The sequence below is a fragment of the Hemitrygon akajei genome, chromosome 11, assembly GCF_048418815.1.
Source record: "Hemitrygon akajei chromosome 11, sHemAka1.3, whole genome shotgun sequence".
NCBI lineage: Eukaryota > Metazoa > Chordata > Chondrichthyes > Myliobatiformes > Dasyatidae > Hemitrygon > Hemitrygon akajei.
The window spans coordinates 89,076,476-89,091,023 of NC_133134.1; the positions used below are offsets into that span (position 1 = coordinate 89,076,476).

General features: G+C 41.4%; 1 protein-coding gene across 1 annotated transcript in view; it reads right to left on the reverse strand.

Moving 5' to 3' along the window:
* vstm2la (V-set and transmembrane domain containing 2 like a) overlaps positions 1-6,701 on the reverse strand; it is a 250,069-nt gene extending 243,368 nt beyond the window's left edge. The window contains exon 1 of the mRNA XM_073061343.1: positions 6,221-6,701. Coding sequence (XP_072917444.1) covers positions 6,221-6,296 — 76 coding nt within the window. The 5' untranslated portion in view covers positions 6,297-6,701. The remainder of the gene's footprint in view (positions 1-6,220) is intronic.
* Positions 6,702-14,548: the final 7,847 nt, after the last annotated feature.

Below are 14,548 nucleotides of genomic sequence, written 5' to 3' on the forward strand. Positions count from 1 at the left end.
TCTGTAAACACTAGAAACTGCTGTGTGTGGAAATCCCAGGAGATCAGCAGTTTCTCAGATACTCAAACCACCCCATCTAGCACTATCAATCATGCCATGGCCAAAGCGTCTTAGATCACATTTCTTCCCCATTCTGATGTTTGGTCTGAGCAACAACTGAACCTCTTGACCATGTCTGCGTGCTGTTATGGATTGAGTTGCTGCCACATAATTGGCTGATTCACAGGGGAACAGGCATACAGGTTCATTTAACAAAGTAGCCACTGAGTGTACATTGCTCAAACTTGAATTTAAGTACTGTAATTTGCACCCAAGACAAACCAAGGAAGAGCTTTTCCTTTAATTCTGAAACACTTTGTGGGAACCCAAAATATGTGGGTCATCAACATAGTACGTCACCAGTATGACAAAAAGCTCTGCACTTGTCTGGATATCTACAGGTTCAGCACTTTCAGAAGTTCAATGTTATTTAGGACAAAGCAATTCACTTGACCAGCATCTCCTTCATTGGCATTAACTTTCTTCATTACCAGTGGGTGTTTATAAACACAAAGGATTCTGTAGATATTGGAAATCCAGAGCAATGCACAAAAAATGCAGGAGTAACTCAGCAGATCAGGCAGCATCTATGGAGAGGAACAAACAGTCGATATTTCTGGCCATAAAGATGAGGGTAAGGGGAAGTATTAGAAGCTGGCAGCTATCTCTATATTTTCTAGATATTGTACCAATTTTATAAGAATGAAGGGGGATCTCATTGAAACCTATCAAATATTAAATGGCCTAGATTGACACATGGAGAAGATGTTTCCTATAGTGGAAGGAGTTGAGAACCAGAGGGCTCAGCCTCAGAATAGAGGGATGTCCATTTCAGAACAAGGATTAGGAGGAATTTCTTTAGCCAGAGGCTGGTGATCTGCAGAATTCATTGCCACAGATGGCTGCAGAGGCTAAGATATTGAGTATATTTAAAGCAGAGCTAATAGTTTCTTGATTAGCAAGGGTATCAAAGGTTATGGGGAGAAAACAGGGGAATGGGGTTGAGAGGGATAGTAAATCAGCCATGATGGAATGGTGGAGCAGACTTGATAGGACAAATTGCCTGATTCTGTTCTAATGTCTATGATCATAGTTCAAAGGAAATTTATTATCAAAGTATGTATATGTCACCGTATACAATCCTGAGATATATTTTCTTGAGGGCATACATAGTAAATCCAAGAAACACAATAGAATCAATGAAAGATTGCATCCAACAGGACTGAAAAACGCCCATCATACAAAGACAACAAAATGTGCAAATACAAAAGGGAATAATAAATAAATAAGCAATAAGTATTGAGAACATGAGGTGAAGAGCCCTTGAAAATGAATATATAGGTTAAGGGAACAGTTCACTGATGAGACGAGTCAAGTTAAGTGAAGTTATCCCCTCTGATTCAAAAGTCTGATGGTTGAGGGGTAATAAATGTTCCTAAACCTGGTTGTGTGTGTCCTGAGGGTCCTGTACCTTCTTCCTGATGGCATCAACAAGAGAATATGGCCTGGATAGTGGGGGTCCTTTATGATGGATACTGCTTTCCTGCGGCAGTGTTCTGTTTAGATGTGCTCAATAGTTGGAAGGGCTTTACTAGAGATGTACTGGGCTATATTCACTACTTTTTGTACGTTTTCTATGACAAGGGCATTGGTGTTTCCATACCAGGCCATGATGCAACCAGTCAATATACTCTCAACCACACATCTATAGAAGTTTGTCAAAGTTTCAGATGTTATGTCAAATCTTCCCAACTGTCTAAGGAAGTTGAGGCACTGCTGCACTTTCTTTGTATTGGCACTTACATGCTGGGCCCAGGACAGATCCACTGAAATTATAAATGGTCTTGTGGTTTAATTAGCAAAAGTTCTTTGATTGCATCTCCAGAACTTCCAACATTGACAACCTGAGAGGATAAGGACAATGGATGCATGGCAAAGGCACCATACCTCCAGGTCACACACTGTACTGATGAAAAGATCTTTCTTGACCCTGCAAGCTAAAAATCCTGAAGCTCCCTCATAACACGACCATGGATGTAACCTCAACATACAAACCATAGCAACTCAAGAAAGTGACTCATAGCAAAATTCTCTGCAGCAAATTGAGAATGGGCAATTTGGCCCATTCCATCAATACCCATGCCCAACAAAAGCAAAGAACATTATAAGCCAAGGAAAGATATTTGATGTATCTGGGAAGAAAGCATTCCTTTTACAAACTCAGGAGAATCTGCAGATTCTCCTGAGCAACAATCACAAAATATTAGAGGAATTCAACAAGTCGGACAGTATCTATGGAGTGGAATAAACAGTTAATGCTTTGGGCAAAGAAACTATGCCAGGACTGAAGGAAGGAGGCAGAATCCAGAACAAGAAGGTTGGGAGAGGGAAGATCTACAAGCTAGAAGGTGATAGGTGAAACCAGCTGAGGGAGCAGATGGGTAAGTGGGGGCAGGGGGAATTGAGTGAGAAGCTGGGAGGTGATAGTTGTAAGGGGCAAAGAGCTGACGAAGGAATCTGATAGGAGAGGAAAGTGGACCGTGGGAGAAAGGGAAAGAGGAGAGGCAGAGAGAGTTGATGGGCAGGTGAGGAGAAAAGAAGGAATGAGAGGCGAGCTAGAATAGGGAATAGAAAAAAGAAATAAGTGTGATGGGGGAGAAATTACTCTGAGTTACAGAAATGGACTTCCAACCTGAAAGTGGCCTCATCATGACTGCACCGTGGGCCAAAGATCAACATGCTGGAATGGGAGTGAGAAGTGAAATTTAAAAAGGAGTTTGTGTGGAAATCCTGCCTTTTGTGGTGGACAAAGAGAAGGTGCTTGTTTAAATACATTATGCTGAGTGTTGTGCATTGAGAAAAGAACATAATGAAAATCAAAATGCAAAGGCTACGATTATGCAACCATCACATTCTTGATGAAATGTCTATAAAGAATAAAATGGTTAATTATAATTTAAACATCTTTTGGCTTTGACTCGTTATCAATGTACTGGGCATCTGTTCTTATCACCAGGGGGCATTCTCACTTTTCCAGTGAACACCACAGCCTGCCTCCATCCAGATCCAGCAGTAAGTAAAAGGAATTGAACAGGAACAGCTTTTGATGCAGATTTTAATTATATCTTACATTTTCATGAAATATCCTGTGTTTCAAACTGAATATTAGCTTTTCACCTCTGTAAATTAAAAGTACTGCCAGAACTAAGCTGTCAAAATGAAAATTAACTGTCAATGTCTGTAAATTAAAACATACCCCTAGAAACCAACAGGATTTCATTTTTTTATAGATATTGAGATAATGCAGTCCATTGACGGGGAAAATGATTCATCCAGTGTAATCAATAGCAAACACTCATTAGCTAGCTGTAACAATCTGTGCATGCAGCTTTCTAGACTAATATACAAATAAGCATTATGTATTGGACATGTTTGGGGACACAGTCTACTTTTATGAGCCTGCCTTGATTTGTGCCATTCACACCCCAATGCTGGGTAAGGAAATAATTCCCAAAAGCATTCTTAAATTTGCAATACTATTCTGTTCCAATTGCAAATGTGTTATTCTATTTTATTGTATCATTTTAAATATCTATTGATAAAATATAGTTTTAAATATATTAAATAAATAATTTTTCGATTGCATATATATTTAAATATATAAACTTGAAAAAATCACTAAGTTTATAAAAGTATACATTTTGTGGCAAAGTTGTTTAGGCTTTTATTTTGGCTTTCTCTGAAGATTGCACTATTGAGTGGGTGGGGTTTGTCATTGTGGAGATATATAGATAGTCACAGCTGAGGGGGAGGCTGGATGGAACACTGAGTGTTGTCAATCATTTGTATATTCGGATGCTTAGAAAAAGTTTATTTGTTCTACTCTGAACAAGTGTGCTATTTGGCAAATACAGGGATACACACAGTCAAAAATAACTATATGTACTAAGGTATTTTGGACCTTTTCAGGAAAATGCATTTCAACACATTAAATTTCGTGCACACCAGGCTCCAGGAGGGAACCATTTTAGATTTTATCTATGGAAAATAAGACAAGGCACATATTAAAACAGCTTGCTTCTCCTGAACGGAGTCATCATATTTAACAATCAGGATGCTGTCCTGATGAAGGGCCTTGGCCCGAAATGTCAACTCTTTTATTCCTCTCCATAGATACTGCCTAACCTGCTGAGTTTCTCCAGCATTTTGTGTATGTTGCTTTGGGTTTCCAGTATTTGCAGAATCCCTTATGTTTATGATTTGCTGCCAAATTATTCCCCAACCCCCATCCCCCAACCTCCGCTGCATATCACCCCGCCCTTCACTGGTCTCATCCCACCCCACCAAAAGCTGGGGCCAGTCCAGTCCAGTCGTCATACATTGCGAGCAGATGTTTAGGTTCACCATATTAGCTGTAATATGGTGTTAACAGACATTTCTCTCAGATATGTGAATCTTTACAGGGTTGCTTCTGCTCTGTGATGTCAAATGTCTACTCACGCTGAGTACAGAAACAGAAGAATACACTCAGTGGCCACTTTATTAGGTACACCTGCTAATTAATGCAAATATCTAATCAGCCATTCATGTGGCAGTATTAAGGGTTATGGACACAGTTAAGAGGTTCAGTTGTTGTTCAGACCAAGTATCAGAATTAGAAGAAATGTGATCTAAGTGACCATGGAATGATTGTTGGTGCCAGACAGGGTGGTTTGAGAATCTCTGAAACTGCTGATCTTCTGGGATTTTCATGCACAACAGTCTCCAGAGTTCACAGAGAAATAAAACATCCAGTGAGGGCATTTCTGTGGGTAAGGACACCTTGTTAATGAGAAAGGTCAGACAAAATGATCAGACTGGTTCAAGCTGACAGGTGTTAGAATAACAACACACACAAAATGCTGGTGGAACACAGCAGGTCAGGCAGCATCTATAGGGAGAAGCACTGTCGATGTTTCAGGCCGAGACCCTTCCTGAGGAAACATCAACAGCGCTTCTCCCTATAGATGCTGCCTGGCCTGCTGTGTTCCACCAGCATTTTGTGTGTGTTGTTTGAATTTCCAGCATCTGCAGATTTCCAGGTGTTAGAATAGGTGTTACAACAGTGGTGTGCAGAGGAGCTTTTCTGAATGCACAACACATCAAAACTTGAAGTGGATGGTCTACAGCAACAGAAGACCACAAACATACACTCAGAGGTCACTTTATTAGACGCTGCCTAAGGTGGAGGTGGAATTCTGTTGTTACCATTCACACAGTTCAGCATTCAAACTGGGAGATCAAGGAGAGAACCACTGTTTCTCTCCCTCCACGGTTAACAGAAAAGAAAATGCACATAAATACTAGTTAATCTCAGATAACTTAGGAGACAAACTTTTTAAAGAGGTCCACAACTCCACTCTCAGTTTACAAATACCTAAGACAAGCTTATTCTTTGACTGTAGTCAGTCACAGCCGGGTCGGATACCACTGATTAAAAGTAAAAAATTATAAGCATGACGTTTCTCTTTTCAAACATGTTGTCAACTTTTGTAATCATTGAATTAATTATTATTTTGAAATGTAATAGTTAGAAGTCAAAGCAAATAGCATTGCAGGTTTATCGGTCATTCAGTGCGAACTACAGAAAGAAATTAATTAAAAGTCGTTCCAAACACTTGACTGGTTTTCAAATGGTTAATTATTACTTGCAATCTATGGTACAATTACGGCTTGATATACAAGATCGCACACAGATACACAAGGATGGCGAGATTTGTTATATTGTATGTTCCTCAGTTTCTATTCTTGCCTACCACAGGGCGTTCCATCATCCTAATGGGAGCAGGAAGTTTCCATCCTGAATAAAATCCAATGTTTGATTTGAATATTTGTTTTCCATCTGTTAGAAGTCAACGCTTATAAATATAGTATATAAATATAAATGGTAGGGTGTAGACTCGATTCGGATTTTAACCTACCTAGCTTCCTTATAAATACATAAACTGAAAGAATATATTTTTTAAATCCTTAATTTATAATCAAGACATTAATTGCAGCTATGGGAACTTTAAGTTATATTCTATGGTTAAGAAATAAAGCGCAATGCCTGTGCCGTTAATTCTAAGTGCAGTCCAAGTCTATTCGCCGCGGCTGCTCGCACTGGACCTTTCGAGCGGAATCGCCAAGAGCTGATTCTCACCTTGTGAAGAAGCGGAGAGTTGGACGTAGAGCCCCAGGTAATGGAAAGCTCCTAGAATCACTCCAAACCTCCCCATCTTGCCTGCGACACAGCGTTTTTACATAGGTCGGGCTTAGGTGTTGGAAATCCGAACCCGAGCCTGAGCAAATCTTCGCCCGAACCTCTTCGGTTTCCCCGCTGATCTGGTGCGGGCTGCTCTCCGGGAGCTGCCGCCTCTGCGGTACTCGACAATGTGGCGGAGGAGACGCTCCGAGCAGAACGGAGCTGAGCACGTGGGCGCCTGCTCACCGTGCGGATGAATTCACTCCGGATTGCCTTTTTTCTCTACCTAATTTCTGGTGTCCAGGACCACGCTTGCAAGAATCAAAGTTTTGCACACAGAGCCTGCTGCTCTCAGCAACTTCGCTGTCTTCTTTTGTAACTAGCAGGTTCTCTGAATGCAGTGAATCCCATAATGTCCATTAGCCTCTTTGATGCTCCGAAGACAATGCAGTGAGCCGAAGCTGTATCAACGCAACGACCACCGGACTTAAAAACAGTTACTTCCTCAAGCCGAAACTGATCATCACCTTCACCCATTAACCCACCATCATTTTCTGTCAGTCACCTTATGTACAGATACTCCTGTATCTGGCGTCTTTTTATGTGCATACAGTTAACTTCATGTATTTATATGTATTGTGTTGTTTTGTTGACTTATTTATGCTTATTGAGTTTTTATGCCGCATCGGATCCGGATTAACAATCATTTCGTTCTCCTTTACATTTGTGTACTGACGAGTGACAATAAATAATTTTGAATCTTCAATCTCGAGCTTGTTAAGATCAAAGCGGCACTCGATTTAACCAGTGATTCTGGGAGCTTTAACTCCACCCGAGGTGAATACCCGATCATAGGCTTTTTCATACAGTGCTGGGCTTGGTTTAGGGCACCGTAAGTGCCTTATATTTACTTTACAGTTTGCTATTGTAACAAATAATTTTGAAAAGAATAACAACTCAGTGTCTGTAAAGGACTCCAGCTCCTTGTCTGACTCCCTGCTCATTTACAAGAGGGGGGAGTGAGGGTAGGTGCTTAGTCTGAAATATGCACCCTCCCACCTAATTTCCCCCAACGTCGCACAGCGAAACAAAGTGGCCCTCGATGTCATGAAACTCTCTGCCCTCTCAGCTGATAACATTCACCGTGAGATCATTAAAGAGCAGAAGGAACAACAGAAGGTCGCGTGTTTATTAGCAGGATGAGGTGACTTGGTCGAGGAGAGAGTGAAATGGGATCTTTGCTGGATGTTCAAATGTGGCGATGGGTTACAGTGATAACAGTGAATTGCTTGTATTTCTAGATCTTGCAAGACGCCCCTCATCACCTCGCAGCAGAGAGAGCCCAGCGGACAGTGAAGGGCGTTTGAACAACAATCACTATAGACTGGAGCCTACCGCATCACCTTGTGCAGAGCAATTTTCCACAAAACTTCTGATGAAGCTATATGGGCTTGAAACATTAACAGTTTTTCTATCTCTCCACTGATGCTACCCGACCTGCTGAGTACTGCCAGTATTTTCAGTTTTAATTTGAACATCCTATCAAGAGCCATCAGACCACAGAGGAACACACAAAAACTGCTGGAGGAACTCAGCACGTCTGTCAGCATCTCGAGAGAGGAATAAAGAGTCGACGTTTCGGCCCTGTCGACAATTTATTCCTCTCCATAGATGCTGCCTGGCCTGCAGAGTTCTTCCAGAATTTTGTGTGTGTTACTCTGGATATCCAGCATCCGCAGAATGCCTTGGGTTTATGGCCTGCCATCAAATGATGACGAGATTATCTGTTTCAGGAAAATGAAAATATTCTGACGTAGGAACCCAAACCTGAAATGATAACTCAGTTTTTCTCTCTCCACTGGTGCTGCCTGATCTGCTGAGTACTTCCAAAGTTCCATTTCGGATCCCTATCAGTGTTTTTTTTTTCTCCCTTATTTAGCGATTAGCGCGATGCTATTGCAGCTCGGGGCATCAGAACTGTGAATTCAATTCTGTCGCCGTCTGTACGTTCTCTTCATGTCGGCGTGGGTTTCCTCCCGGTGCTCAGCTTTCCTCCTACAGTCCAAAGGCTTACTGGTTAATAGGTTAATTGGTCATTGCAAATTGCCCTGTGATTAGGCTAGGGTTAAATAGGTAGGTTAAACAGTTAAAGCTTCACTGTTTCCTTTCCTTTTATTCCTCGAGTCTTTCAGAAGATAGAACTAGACGTCATTTCTAAGTCAAGGCTCGGCCGGATCTCGTACAGACCTTGCTCAATGCACCGTGGAATTGTCAGACCTGGGCTCAGACCACTAGTCCTGGAGCACCAGTTACAGCGTTTCCCAGACGGTTCAATCTGAATATTACCTAGTGCTAGCAGCTTAAAGTAGAACGTAAAAGAACAACATATGTTAAGCATTTAAAACAAATCAGCAGAAACAAAAATTGTCCTTGTTTAATATATCAGTTTCTATTTACAGTTGTAAGCACCTGCTTCCAAATGATCACAGCGTTGATGGGCTATTTACACTAGATATCATAGAGATAGGTTATTTGTGGGAGGGGAAACCATAAAGATTTCGACCTAAATAGTTTTCCTGCTTTCAAGTTACGGCTGGTAACGATTCCACAACTATTCAGCCGATCATAAAAAAGAAGTAACCCAGCCTTCCTCCTCCTTCCTGCACCAGTTCTACAAAGCTGCAGATCATCTACATGCATTCGTGCATTCGAGTATCGGTCCATGTGATGAAGGTCATCCTCCCAGTTAGCGGGTTTGAGACGCTTATTATAATTTGACAGAATTATTTTCCCCACATCTCCTCTCTAGTCCTTCTATCACTCATCTTAAATCTATGTGCTCAGTTGTTGACCCCTTGACCAAGGAGAATAGGTCCTTACTATTTGCTCTATCTAGGCCCTTAATAATTCATACATTTCAATTAAGTCTCCCCAGTCTCATATGTTCCAAGTAGTCTATCCAATCGTCAGCTTTAGAAAATCTCTGACAGCTGACCAGTGCAAACACCTCTCGCCCGTTATACGCGAACCAGAACTGTACGCAATACACAGGCTATCGCCAGCAAGCACCACAATACTTTAATTGCCTCCCTGCTCTTATATTCTATGCTAAGAATATAAATTGATGTCCGTTTAACATTCTATTGACTGATCCTCCTCTTCGTGCTAATTGTGAGCAGTTCCTAAAACATAAGATATTCTGCGATTGCAGGAAATCCAGAGTAACACACAAAATGCTGAGGGTACTCAACAGATCATGTGGCATCTATGGAGAGGATTAAAGAGTCGACGTTTCGGAGCGAGACCCTCGTCTTGATGAAGCAATTTTTTTGTGTTACTGTGAGTGTTTCGCCTTTTTAATATCTCGCTGGATTTCTGTTTTTTTTTTAAATTTGGAAATAGAAGCATAGGATCTAACAACTCACAAGGGTCGGCTTCACTGAGCTGAAAAGTGTGTGCCGTAGAGCCACGCGTTAAAAAATCCCCAACTGATTATCCAAACGGTGCGCTATCAATGATTTAACCTTTATTTATTTTTGATACATAATATTAATCAGCAAGGAACAAGCCTGGGTGCCTGGAACTGTTGTTGTCCGGGAAGAAAGCATTGGTTCATCACGAAAGTCATCTTGGAGCTAGTGGTCCTATTCAAAATGCATTTTGTTGTATTTCTACATCTGCAGTTTACTTGCGATGACTTTCAGAAGATAAAGCAGGAGAACTTTGGTGGCAACTTTTTATGCAGCAGGGGAAGGCGTTCTACATATGAAAATGTTTTTGTGAGTCATCTTAAGTATAGAAGTTTATCTGGATTAATCGTCTAACACTCATTTAAATTTATGATTTTATTTGGAGGGCCAGGGGCTAGGAACGGGTTATTGGAATATTATCCGTATTCACATCGCAGATATCAAATTACAATTTAACCTAATGAGGATAATTATAAGAGTTAATGATAACAATTATAATGACGCTTCGTAACCAATTAGGACGATTATATATTAATAAGCACTGCCTTTGTACCAGTGCTCTCAGTACCAATAAACCACGTCGACACCTTGTTACACCACATGCGGAACACAGGTCAACACGGACACCTACAACTGCTCGATTTCAGACCCGCATAAATAAGGCTGAACCGCCTGTGACTAGGGAGGCTCCAGTGCCTCCATCAGCGCTGCTCGCGGCTGTGTTCTCAATCAGATGCATGTGACACCCGCTGTCTGATAGCTGGAGTTCAGCACTACGCCCGTGGACAGCTCCAATAGACATCGGATACGCCAGCGGACTGTTAGCCCTTCGGCGGTTACTGAATCTGTCTCTATCTGTCCCTCTCTGTCTCTCCGTCTCTGTCGCTCGCCTGCTCTCCCTCTCTCTCGCTTACACGCTTACACACACACACACACACACACACACACACACACACACACACACACACACACACACACACACACACACACAGGAAGATTATTTGCTCACAATCAAAGACACAATTTTGTAATTTTCAATTAAGTCAAGGACATTTTTTTATCGTGGTATTGCAGGATCTGGGTGCTTGGCGTAGATAGTAAAATGCTACCTAATCCTTTATTTACACTATTCCCACGAACAAAGCTGCCTCTTTCCGCATGGTATATACCAAATGTTAGAGCTTTTTAAATGCAGCAATGAAAGCGTGCACTCAGCGCCTTCTCTCAGAGCAGCCCTGACCCGAAGGATTTTTGGCGCAATCCATTCATGTATTTTCACTCCACTTGGCCATTAGTGCATCTACTACCAAATTGTACCTCGTTGATCATAACTGCCATTTCATGACATTTTCTAAACATTTCCAGCGTTTTATATTAATTCACAATCGCCACTTGAAATAAAGTTGGAAGCCCCGCGTTATCTATTATCTCCGTTCCGATATGGCTCGTTAAAGATTTTGTTTTGTTCTTCAAGGCTTCTCAATGGAACAATGGCATTCCCAAAGCCATTTCGGTTCAGCACAGATACTGGGACATGCAGCGGAAGCGAGTAAACAACGTCCATGTAAAACCCGTTCCGCTCCTTCACCGGGAAGTGAAATGAGACGGGATAAACGCGACTGGGGCTGGTGCGAAAACTGGACAACCAGACTGGAGCCCCAGTGGATTTTTATCATTGACATTTGATTATTAAAATAAAAGATTCTAAAACTTGTAGCCATCGATATGTTAGGTCTCTGCGGCGCAAAATCTTAATATTATACGGGGCAGGAAAAGCCCGGTCGACCCTTTGTTACCTGTATTGACTCTCTAAAAGACCTAACAATGCGCCTCACTCTTTCCTCGTGACCCTGCAGATGTTCACTCCTCGGGTGTAGATCCATTCTTATACATACCTGTTTCAACCAAGTAAAACGGGATAAACGACAAAACCACCATGGGCTTTTGCCAAATACTGTACTCTTTTTAAATTTATATCCCATGATTAGGAAGCCTCCTGCAAACGGGGACAGTTTCTTCTTGTGTGCTTTAATTAAACTCCACAGTTGTGAATATTTCAATTAAAGCTGTTTTTTCACCATTACCTGTAAAAACAGGAAAAACAAGTCCCATGGCGAAGAGCGCTTTAAAATGCGGTCGCTATTGCAATGTAGGGAAATGTAAGAAAAAGACTCGGAGAGGAATAAAATAATTTCGCATAAGTGAAAGTGAAATTGTAATTACTATGTAACGCTCCACCTATTAGTAATAAAAATATGCCGACGTGCTTATTTAACTCCATAGTTAGCGCGATATTTTGTATAAAGGCATTTCATTTAGCAATCAGTTTCTATTTCTACTGGAAGACTACAGTTAAAAGTCATTGGAATTAAAATGCTGTAGCCATTTGTTGCTTGGGTAAAGCAGAGGATTGATTTTGTTATTATCTTGCTTGTTTGATAGGAAGATGGTCAGGGCAGTGAAAGTGAGTTATGGGAGTTCTCTGCGGAGCGACACGCTATTCACTCATCAATACACCAATCGCTGTGACCTCTGCCGCTTCTGTGAGACCGGGGGATCTCTGCTGGATTCTGCAGCCGCCGGCATTCCGCACACACAGGAGGCAGAATGCACCGACACCAAACGACAATAAATTAGCCTGCGTTATCCCCGAGAATGGGCTTTCTCCCCTTCTTTCCGCCCTCTGTTTCCCCTCCTTATTACCGCCCCCTTCCAAAAAAAAAACCGTTTATTGTCATAACCCCACTCCTACACTCAACTCTTCCCACACACCGTTCACAGCCCCATCAGCACCATCGGAGTACTGAAGCATCCTGTACTGAAGCTATTGCTATGAGTTAAAAAGAATGGCGCTGCTGCCCAGATAGCAGAAAGGCTTTCTTGGAACCATAGCATGGATTTGGTTCTTTGCTCAATTCACCGGGGAGCACACTTTAAAAAGAACAAGTCCACTACAGTGTTTATGATGCATTGTCTTACATGTCTGTTGTTTCTATTGCATGTGCTCCACTTGATTTAAACAATCAATTGCGCACCAATGCACCGGGGTCCAAGAAGTAGTCAAAGTTCAAAGTCAATTCAAATTCCTTGAGATTCCTTTTCTTGAAAGCATTTAAAGTAGAACAAAGAAATACAAAAGAATCAATCCAAAACTGCACATAAAGTCTGACAAGCAATCAATCTGCAAAAGATGCAAATGCTATAATAATGATAATAATAATTAAGTAAATAAATACATTAACAAATAAGTAAATAACACCGAGAACATGAGTTGTAGAATCCTTGAAATTAAGCCCATTGGTTGTAATCCATGATCAGTTCAGTGTTGTGGTGAGGGAAGTTGTCCATGATTCAGGAGCCTAATGCTTGAAGGATATTAACTGTTCCTGTACCTGGTGGCATGGAACAACTGTACCTCCTTTCCTTTGGTAGCAGCAAGAAGAGAGCATGTCTGGAGTAATTGATGATGAACACAGCTTTCATGAGGAAGTACTCTTTGTAGATGTGTGCAATAGTGGGGAGGACTTTTCATATGATAAACTGGGCTGTATCCATCACTTTTTGCAGTCACTAAACCTGGCCACACAGGGAAGGTAAATTAGTTTGCATAATTCTGTAGCTTCTTGCCATTCTCCAGAGCAAATCATCCAAGTGAGCTTTCCTGGCACTGTCTGAGACATTTCTGACCACATAGAGCAGATAAAGATCATGGGGCAGAAAGTTCTTCAGTAAGGCAGTGGTATGGCATTGCCAAGTGAGCATTATCTCAATCGAATTGAACTGTATCTTTATGTTACAGTTACAAAATAACACATTTTAGGTGACAACACACACACAAAATGCTGGTGGAACACAGCAGGCCAGGCAGCATCTATAGGGAGAAGCGCTGTCGACGTTTCGGACCAAGACCCTTCATCCTGATGAAGGGCCTCGGCCCAAAACGTCAACAGCGCTTCTCCCTATAGATGCTGCCTGGCCTGCTGTGTTCCACCAGCAATTTGTGTGTGTTGTTGTTTGAATTTCCAGCATCTGCAGATTTCCTCGTGTTTACATTTTAGGTGATTCATGATCAGTGATTCATGATCAGTTTCTATCCATATTACTTCATGATATTCAATTGGCAATGCCAATCTTCCAATTAAAATATAGCTCTAGTCAGGCTTCTATCCTCAAACCAATTTCCTGGAGTGGGGCTTAACCTTTGATACTAATTTAGAAGTTTACTAGCTCAATAGCTGGACAGCATATCATTTATTGTTCTGCAGATACTGGAAATCACTGTTCCCTCTAAACTGCACGGGTCCTCAGCCATGTTGTAACTGAAATGCTCCTGTGCACATAGCCTTTGTTGTCATGCAGCTGGAATTTTCTTAATATTTAAACATTTAGAATGCCATGCAGTTTTCAGGCTGTGTAAACATTTCTTGCTCAGAACAATGGGTTTTTTTGCACAGCTGTAGAAAAAACAGGAAATGTTGATAGAAATCCAAAGCAACACACACAAAATGTTGGATGAACTCAGTGAGTCAGACAGTCAGTCCTGATGAAGAGTCTCAGCAAGAAATGTTGACAATTTATTCCCCTCCATAGATGCTTCCCAACCTGTTGAGTTCTGCTGGCATTTTGTATGTGTTACACCATTACCTGTAAGGTGATTGTACATTCTCCCTGGGTGCTTCAGTTTCCTCCCACATTCCTGAGAAGTCTGGGCAGTAAGTTAACTGATTACATGGATGTAATTTGGTATCATGAGCTCATTGGGCCAGAAAGTCTTGTTCCTGTGCTGTATCTCCAAATAAAAACAGAAACTGATCAC